The sequence below is a fragment of the Bidens hawaiensis genome, unplaced genomic scaffold (genome assembly GCF_021521415.1).
Source record: "Bidens hawaiensis isolate Kalapana, Puna unplaced genomic scaffold, B.hawaiensis_p1.1 tig00031510_1, whole genome shotgun sequence".
Taxonomy (NCBI): domain Eukaryota; kingdom Viridiplantae; phylum Streptophyta; class Magnoliopsida; order Asterales; family Asteraceae; genus Bidens; species Bidens hawaiensis.
In genome coordinates, this window is record NW_027495326.1 from 59,578 (window position 1) to 69,677 (window position 10,100).

General features: G+C 33.7%; 2 protein-coding genes across 2 annotated transcripts; one reads left to right on the plus strand and one right to left on the minus strand.

Moving 5' to 3' along the window:
* Positions 1-288: 288 nt before the first annotated feature.
* LOC143582261 (putative anthocyanidin reductase) lies at positions 289-5,498 on the plus strand. Its single transcript, XM_077064868.1, has 7 exons — positions 289-340; positions 854-1,015; positions 1,093-1,248; positions 1,560-1,777; positions 3,932-4,091; positions 4,172-4,382; positions 5,022-5,498. Exons 1-7 carry the CDS (start codon positions 289-291, stop codon positions 5,230-5,232), a joined length of 1,170 nt encoding a protein of 389 aa, XP_076920983.1. The 3' UTR covers positions 5,233-5,498.
* Positions 5,499-6,427: 929 nt separating this feature from the next.
* LOC143582266 (uncharacterized) lies at positions 6,428-8,706 on the minus strand. The gene is made up of 2 exons (XM_077064873.1): positions 8,046-8,706; positions 6,428-7,230 (listed from the first exon to the last, which is right to left on the minus strand). Exons 1-2 carry the CDS (start codon positions 8,704-8,706, stop codon positions 6,599-6,601), a joined length of 1,293 nt encoding a protein of 430 aa, XP_076920988.1. The 3' UTR covers positions 6,428-6,598.
* Between the last annotated feature and the right edge of the window lie 1,394 nt (positions 8,707-10,100).

The following is a 10,100-nucleotide window of genomic DNA, read 5'->3' on the forward strand; positions in this document are numbered from 1 at the left end:
TAAGCCTTAAAATCATTAAAATAAGCGGTGTTTGGAAGCAAATTAGACGGATGGAGAGATTATTACCACAGGCTGGAAAAAGCGATAAAACTCTCTTAGGGTTGAGGACTTGAGCTGTGTGTTGTGTGGTATGTGTCTAGAGATGCTAAACCATTTATCGTGAATTGTAAGGACGTAATGGTGTTTGGGCAATTATTTTTATTGGTTAAAACCACCAAAGCGAGCCAATTTTGGGTCTATGAAAGAAATTCTGGAGCACTTGAGTTATATATTTAGTTACAAAGAGACATGTCTGGCGATTCAATTGGTGTTAGTGGTGACGCGTTGGCTGATTTAGTTGGCAAGAAATGATCTAATTTTTAATAAAGTACCTATCGCAATGCACAGGTTGGTGAACGATGTCAAGTCGACATTATTCTTATGGGTTAATCAAATGAGCAAAAGTTCAAGTTTTAAATGGGAGATATGGTGTAGGTTTAATTCCTTGAATTTTCCGATTTAGTCGGTGCTTGTCTTTGTTTTAGTTATTGTTTTTTTTGGCTGCTTGTCTGTTGTATGTAGCTTCGTTTTTTATTTTTAATATATTTGGGAAAAAAATAAATAAAGTTGATACAGGTTGTTTTTAATTTCGTACAAATTATAAAATTACAACAAGTTGCAATTAATTTATATTTTACGAGTTCCGATAATAAATATTTAAAACTCTAAGAACGCCAATATTTTTTATTTAAGGCAATAAATGAAATATTAACTATTCTAATAAGCTTCACGTGACCGATCATGGTCATGGTGATGGTCAATTAGACAAGAAATTCCTTTGAAAGATCATACATATATTATATATCCATTCAAGCTTCTACACTCTACTCTCTATATATCACTATGAACCAACTAATTAGGCTTGACGATTGCCGGACCTACTGCGTGACCGGTGCAACAGGTTACATTGGCTCATGGCTTGTCAAGACTCTTCTAGATAAGGGTTATGCTGTTAATGCTACCGTCCGAAATCTTGGTTAGTAATTTATATGTCGGTATTAATCTCTTAATTTGTTACAAAACTGATTATTAATCTTTTTTTTATTGTATTAGATAATTGTGATCGTCTGTGGCGCGGTGGTGATCGGTTAAAGCTATTTAAGGCTGATTTGCATGAAGAAGGGAGCTTCGATGAAGCCGTTCAAGGCTGCGATGGTGTCTTTCATGTTGCGGCTTCCATGGATGTCATCGTTAAACCTACCGATGATGGTAAGTCCATATTTTGATCCTTTTTATTATATGAACATCCTCTATCTCAAATAGAGTTTCACGAATAAGATGCTAAAAGACATGATAGGTGTAATTTTGTGTCTTTTAGAAATTGTATATAAAATCGTTATCTGCTAGGATATTAAGCAGAAATATATATATATATATATATATATATATATATATATATATATATATTTTTCATATGTAAAAAGCTACTTATAATCTGTTTTAATTGTAACAAAAAGGTTAAGCTAATCCTAAATGCGATTATAAGTTAAATCGTGTTTTGTACTTTTTGTGATTTGAAGACAGGGCTGTTGAATCTAATGTTATTAAGCCTTCGATCAATGGAGCATTGAACATTCTGAAATCTTGTTTGAGATCAAATTCCGTAAAACGGGTTGTGTTCACATCTTCCATCAGCACTATGACTGCTAGAAACAAACAAGGAGAATGGGTGCAGATTGTGGATGAATCTTGTCAGGTACCCGTTGATGCTGTCTGGAACAACAAATCAAGTGGCTGGGTAATAATAATTTTTTTTTAATGCCAAACACCGTATTCTATAACTCATAAGTCATAACAACACAATCACTTTCAAGATAATGGCATTATGCCAAACACTACCTAATCATTTTCTATTTTAAATTCTCAATGATAACCTTTCAGTGTTTCAGTAATCCATTCTACCTTCTTTTGATAATTATTAAAGGACCATATGGCATTTTTATACTAGCTGAAATAAAGTTATAATCAAAAGGCAGACTAGTAATTATTAAAGGTGTTTATAAACCGTTGAAACCGATCAAACCGTTTAAACTAAAGGAAGTCGACTTGCTCGGCCGTATTGATTCATTCGGTTTGGTTTGGGCAGTTAATGGTCCTACCGACGGTTTGAACATAGAACTGGCCGTGTAAAACGATCCGTTTATTATTTACGTTTTTTTTCATTATGGAGTATGTAATATATTCATGAATCATCTTTATCATTTTCAAAAAGCGTAAGATCATCAAGATTTGAAATAAAATATAAAAACATGTGGTGGTCCACCCAACCGAGACAATGTGGTTTTCATTTCCTAAAACCATAGTTAGCAATTCAGCCCATAAATTTTGTCAAAAGAAGCTGAATTAGACCGTGAACACTCCTAATAATTGCTTAAATGTGTGTGTTTATTTTTGGCAATTGGTTAGAAAGAGTGGTATTCACTAATTTTGTATATAAATAGTTATCCATATGCATATTTGTGTGTGTGAATGTGTGATATATGATTAGTAATTTTTGACTTGGAATGAGCAAATTAGGCATGATATGCTAGAGTTGCACTACTTTGATGACATGGTCTAGGATTTGGGTTTATGGAGACATGGCATTAAGGTTAAGGAATTTTAGGAGATGGACTTCGCATTTGATTGTCTTTTTGTATCAGTGGACTGTGAATATGCGGTTTTATCTGTGTACATGCGTCTATTTTTGCTATGTTACTCTTCCACCAATTCTTTTGTTATTTGGTATCTCTCTATTTCCCTATCATTAATTATGGTTATTTGTCTATTATTTGTTTTGGTGTCGTGGTCTCTGTGAAAGGAAGGTATCTCTAAAAAAAACCTCTCTAACTGCAGGATTAGAGATAAGTTTTGCATACATCCCACCATCATAGACCATACCAATAACTATGTTATTCGTGGGGGGTCCAATTGTTGTGTGCATTCTTCTTAATGATAACTTCACAACAAGCTAAATGTGTCTAAATTCTAAAGAGAGTTAGGGTGGATAGGTGGGGGTACTTATCCTTGAGTCCCCAACATCACTCAACATATTGTGCCACTTGTTTAATTGTTATAACCCACAACAACCTAAATTGATAGGGGGTGGTGTACCCAAACCAAATTCCCGTACTCGTTTGTGTTTTTGCTCCATCCACCCTCACATTTCTTCCGAGTAGTAGAGCTCACAAATCTTACTTGTACGCCTAACTTGATCAAGGCGAGGCGGTGTGCTAGGAGGCTTGGTGTACTCACGCGGGGGTCAGTGGAACACTCTGTCACCCTTGTGGTAAATTAGGGTGTTTGAAAGGATACAATTAAGTTTATTACAAATTTAAAAGGCAGAACAACTGAAAAAACAAACAAACAAACAAACAAATTACACGGCGGTGCGACTTTTCAAGTAAATTTAATATTTTGGTACAAAAACTTTTAACTTTAACAAGAATCGATGTGAAAGTCGCAACCTACCTTGTGACTTTGCTTCTTTCGCATGCGAGTTTCATTGCAAGTAAAATTCTTCATTACAAGATATATATCGTTTTTGTTTTTATGTCGTTATAAAATGAACATTATGAACATTTAATTTGTATCTTGTAAAATCTCATTCATATGTAGGGTATATGCAGTTTTATATATTTTCACATATATCAAAAGAAAATAGAGATTCTTCTAAACTTCCTTCTTGAGTTCTTGTATAATCATAATGTTCCAAAAACAACCAACACCATCATATGTGATTACTAAAAACATGAAGTAGCAGAAACACATTTGAAAACTATTTTCTACACCATGTTTATTGCATGTAATTATCTTACTTTTTATCATTAAATTAATACCATAGTTTCACTTTCAAAACGCACATCCAAACACCCCCGAACGCTTTCCTAATTCAGGAACACTCGTTATGCAGGTTTATGTACTCTCCAAACGTTTAACCGAAGACGCTGCATTCCAATTTGCAAAAGAAAACAATATACAACTTGTATCCATCATCACAACTACTGCTTCTGGCCCTTTTCTCACTTTAACCGTCCCTTTGAGCGTTCGGGTTCTTCTCTCGCCCGTTACAGGTTGTTAATTACCACTTGCACCTTGTGTATAAATAATGATACACGGTTTGGTTCTAACGTGTCGGTTTCATTGTTCATAGGTGACTCTAAACTTATACCTGTATTATCAGCTGTGAATTCAAGAATGGGCTCAATTGCTGTGGTTCATACTGAAGACATATGCAATGCACACTTGTACCTTATGGAGCATGATCAAGCACAAGGGAGATATATTTGCTGCACCAATAGTTGTACAATGTCTGAACTGGCTCATCATTTTGCTAAAGTATATCCTTCAACTAATTCACAAAGGTGAAAAGTCAAAACACTGAACTATGTTAAAAGAATTTGACTTTGTTTTAAAGGGTATCTAAAGACTTGACCTTTTCCTTACAAGGGTATCATAAGCTTTGACCTTTTTATCTAAAGGGTATCTAAAGATTTGACCTTTTATTAAAGATACCTAAAGATTTTGCATTTTTTGCAATTATATTTTAATGGTATCTTAAATCTTTACACACCCTTTAAATATTACTAATGTAACAAATTATATCAAAAGGTGTAACAAGTAAAAAGAGTGAGCGATACACTTGTATCACTACATATTCTTTAAATGGTATGTAAGGATTTGAAATAATTTTAAATGGTATGTAAGGATTTGAATTTTTTTAAAGGGTATGTAAAGGTTTGAAAATATTTAAAGGGTATGTAAAGATTCGATATTTTTTTTTATAGGGTATGTAAAGATTTGAAAATTTTTTAAAGGGTATGTAAAGATTTGAAAAATTTTTAAAGGGTATGTAAAGATTTTAAATTTTTCTAAAGGGTATGTAAAGATTTAAACTTGTTCCTAGCTTCTTACTAGTCATTAATATTACCAGCCTTCCAAATAAAAATGTAGACATTTAAACTAAGGGTATTAAAGATCTGACCTGTTTTATATCTATGCAGTGTTTTAGAGGCAGAAATGATATCAGTTCCTACTGAGATAAGTTCAAAAAAGTTGAAAGATTTGGGTTTTAGGTACAAGTATAGTTTGCAGGAAGTAATTCATCAAACAGTTGACTGCTGCATTGACTATGGCTTCCTACCTCCAATCAAAACAGAAGGCAACCAATTTATGTACAAGAGTACAAGTAGTGATGCAATGAATACAACATAACAAAGCAGATGTCATGATGAAAGCCGACCTTCCAATGAAAAAACTGTGGAGTCTACATCTAAAGAGTTAATGCCAACTGCCATTCACCAAATCTTTTAGTATTGTCAATCTTCAAACTGTCTTATTCATTAAAATGTGTCGATTTCTTTTCATGATGAGCTACTACTATCAAACGGCATATGCACTTATGGTTTTGCATGTATCACAGAACATTTAAATCCATGTAATCATATTTAACTATGGACTGAGATTGGATTTAGTTCAAAAGGAAAAACCATCTTTAATGGTCTCGTTAAAGACCGACATTCCCCAAAACTATAATATGAAAACCGACATTGCAAATTATTTCACTTAGAAAAAGTTTGTTTATTGGCTATGCATTATAACGGTCAGATTTTACTTACACCACTGACATACTATTCATACACCAGTTACGTGGGCCATATAACATTTTTCACATATCAATCGGAGCCCTATAAAGTTACACGGCTTGTATGATGTTGAATGCAAAAGTTATAAGGTATGTATAACGTTAAACGATCGTATAACATATGGATTGGTGTATCTATAGCGCCCAGCGCCACATTTGATATTGATTGATGAATTATATAAGTTGTTGACTAGCTATTGAGTATTATACAAAGTGATAATAATGTGTTGTTTAAAAGTAAATGCTTAGAGAACAAATATGTTGAACAAATGTTGTTTTTTCCTCTATATTTTAAAAAACAGTGGAGATGGACCAAATCATGCTTTAAATGGTTGTACCTCAAGTTTTATGTGTTGTGATCTTGAACCTAAACCCAGTTTTCTTTTAGCAAAAAGTTTCAAACTTAAAAATCTGGAGGGAAATACTTTCGAATCTTAATCTTGTTGGTATCCTCAAGAGACACCAAAATAGACAAAAACAAAATTTTATTGCAACAGGTTGCTTATTTTGTAATATGTACTACTGTTTGCAGTGTAGGCCCTATTTTGGGTATGCAATATTCAAATAAAATGGGCTGAATTAATATTATACTTGGGCTATTTTTAGTTCCTTAGGTCAAATTGGTAAATGGTAACCTTAATTTGAATCAATATTGGTCTAAAAGGTCGGCACCGGTGGCCCAGACCTTCAGACCAATAATGATAGTTCGAATTATTCATCATTGGTTTAATACTGTGGGGACCAGTTAGACCAATGATGGCTTATTCCGGACTATTTAGCATTTAAAACTCTATGTACATACAAATGAACCAAATTCAAAACCTTCTTTGAATGCATTCAAGAATCAAGACTTAACCAAGAACATCATCATAATTCTATCTAAATAACCCTAAGCAAGAACTTTACCAAAAAGAAACCATTCAAAATGCCATACACCTAGAGTTTACAAATTACTACAAAGCAAGGTAAGAGAGCTTTGGGGCTAAGCAGGTAAAGATCTTCAATATTTGAATGAAGGCCGACTTTACCGGCCAATGAGTCAAAACCCGTCTGTGCGGTTATCTCTTGAATGTTTTCCAACGGTCGGTGAACCCGACCCGCAATCACTCTACACACCATCAATGCCTCTCGTGTATCGGGCCCGTCATCACACACTTCTATGGATTCAAAAGCCCGAGCACTCGTTGAAGTCGTGAAAACGCCTATGCCTCCCTTGAGCTCCCTGTTGGTCGAAAACCCGTGCCTTATAATCCGACAAACGCAGCATTTATCAGATATGCATAAACTAGATTCACCATTGATGCCGAGAGAACACGCGATTGTGGTGCCATGAAACCTTAAAAGTTCGTTCCCATCGGCTAGACAACGAGGATGTTTCTTTGGTAGTTTGCTGGCTTTGGTTTTCACCAAGTCTCGGTATTCTTCGAATCGGGCTAGCGTTTTTTGCATGTTGTGTACTTTTAAAACCTTCTCGATTCGACCTGAATTGTTCTCTGTCTTTAACCAGCCCGATCGGCATATTATTTCTACAATCTTTCTTGATGAATCACCCTCCATAAGCTCAGTAACTACCAATAATTACAAGATTCTACATTAATTCAAGAAATGTGAATTTAACAACATAAAGCTTAATTCTTAATAATTAAATAGAAAATCACCATAAATTCAGCAAGTACCACACAGAACAATAATATACCCTTTAAAGTTTCTTACTTTTTTTAATATTATGAACACCATTAACAGGCTAGCATCAACAAAATGGGAATATAACATCATAAAAAATAAATCTTGATAAATTAAATGATGATCAATTAAATAGAAAATTCCCATATATCCAGCAACTACCACACAGAATAAAGATCCAAATTAAAGTTTCTTACTTTTTTACTATTTAAATAACTATGAACACCATTAACAGACTAGCATCAAGAAATGTAGAATTAACATCATAAAGTTTGTATCTTGATAAATTAAATGATGATCAAATAAATAGAAAATTACCATAAATCCAGCAAGTACCACACAGAACAAGAATCAACCATTAAAGTTTCTCACTTTTTTAATATGTAAACAACTATAAACACCATTAACAGGCTAGCATCAAGAAATGTGAAGTTAACATCATAAAGTTTGAATCTTGATAAATTAAATGATGATCACTTGAATAAAAAAAACTACCATAAATCCAGCAACTACCACACAGAACAAGAATCCCATTAAAGTTTCTTACTTTTTCAAGGTTTGAATAATCATAAACACCATTAACAGTCTTGAATCAAAAAATGTAAAATTACCATAAAAAGATTCAATCTTGATACGTTAAATAAAATGATGATTAAATTAAAAATAAAAATAAAAATAAAAATAAAAATAATAAAATTACCAGCATGCTTCCATAGATGATGGGCTTCAAGATTTTCCCACTTTCCAAACTGCTTACCACACTTATGGCACGTGACTGCACCACCAGAAGACCCATGAGTCCCTGTCTCCATAGAAGCTCTAGCCTTTTGTGGGTTCATAATATTATTCTTCCCAGTAGCAGTAATAATATTATTATTACCATCTGACAATGCCAACAATGAGTTCCTTCTTTGCTGATTCTTGAAACTATGCATTGTTGTTACATGCCCACCCGGACCCGGTGTACCCGGCATCAATGTACCCACAAAAGTCGACCCATCACCACCACCACCACCACCGGTCACGGCGGCGCCACCGCCGGAATCTTGAAAACCACCATGAAATCCAGTAATCTTGAGCTCACACCTTGAATCACTGAGAATAACTTCATGGGTAATTGGGTTTAAGAACTCACTGCTGCCGATGGATCTAGGACTGCAGTTAACAGGCTTCTCCGAGTGTCTTTTGCTACCACCATGGATGACATCTTTGAGATTTGCAATGGACCTTGAACAACCGGACCGGGTCGGTTTCCGGGTCAAGATTGTGGCCAAGTGTTTTTTGGATTTCGGGTCATGGACTTCTGATGCATCTGATTTGCAGTGAAGTGATTTCTTCAAAGAGAACCAAACTGTTGGCATGTCTTTTGGTGGTTCTTGGTTTTGTGCTTTTTTATTTAAAAGTTATTTTGTAGGCATTTATTTTTATTATTGAAAGATGAAAGCTTTGGGCATTGAATGGAGGAGAAGTGAACTAGTGAGGTTTGGGTGCCACTTGAAGACTAGTTTTTTTTTTGAATGTTAATGTTTTCCTTCTATTATTTAGATTAAACCACCATTGTCAGGAATCGAACCCTGGACCTCTTACCCAAAGGTCAAAGCCTTTACCATCCCACCTAAGTGGAGATGGCACTTGAAGACTAGTGTTGAATAATAAAACAAAGAAAGGAGTTCAAATGAAAATTAAAGATTTTCTGACAGCTATGAAATAAAAGTGTGACAGATGTTTGCTCACGAGTCACCTTTTCGAATAAATACAGAATTAATTTTGATAAAGTTTTTTAAAAGTGGATGTGATACGATATGATTTTGATTTGATGTCAAATTCTACACTAATTTGATTAGTTAAGTGTGTTCTATAGTTAATAAATGAACGAACAAAATATAAATGTTATTAGATGTTAAGACAATAAATGCTTATAATGACTTCAACATAAGCAATCGTGAGTGATCGCTTAAAGATTTCATGTTCTCTCTTCTTCTTTCATAGTCTTTCATATATAACGTCCATAAACTTCTTCCCTCTTTGCCTCCTCTGTTGTTCGTCCCCCTCTCCTCCATATTAGATGGACATTGACGACATCAAGTCTTCGCTTTGTAGGAATATCATACAAAGTCAAAGATTTACATATAGTTAAATAAGAAAGTTTACAGTTTTTATAAAAACATTAGTAAAATAGGCATTTTGTTAATTATTATTAATAAAATGTATTGAGATGGTTAAATATGAAATATTCATCCTATAAGATTGCTCCCGAGGTTTGATCACAGTTGTCACATTCGTCCAAATAGGTTAAAGGACATAAATACCCCTGAATTAACGTTTAAAAAAATTAACGTGATTAGTGAAATGAACAAAAATGACAATATTTAAAAACCTCGATAGTCCAGTTGCAAACAAGATAATAAATTTTGTACTAAAGTTATGTAGTTGATCAAACCTCATAAACAAAAATAACACTTCACTGAAAAATAAATAAACTAGTAGATACAAATTGTTTAATGTACTCCTAATGATAACTTTAATATACATAATAAATTCTAAAAATACAATCGATAAAAATTGGATAGAATAGCACCAAGTGTGCTTTTTTAAATAATTATCCCGAAATTCTCCATAGAAAAAAAAACTAAAAACTATAGTTCAAAAAGTGTATATATTTGGTTTTGGTAATAATTCTAACTTCTAAGCAATGAAAGTGATTATATACTTACGCAGTCTGATAGGAACATTGGGTTCCATATAAAGTTGCTTC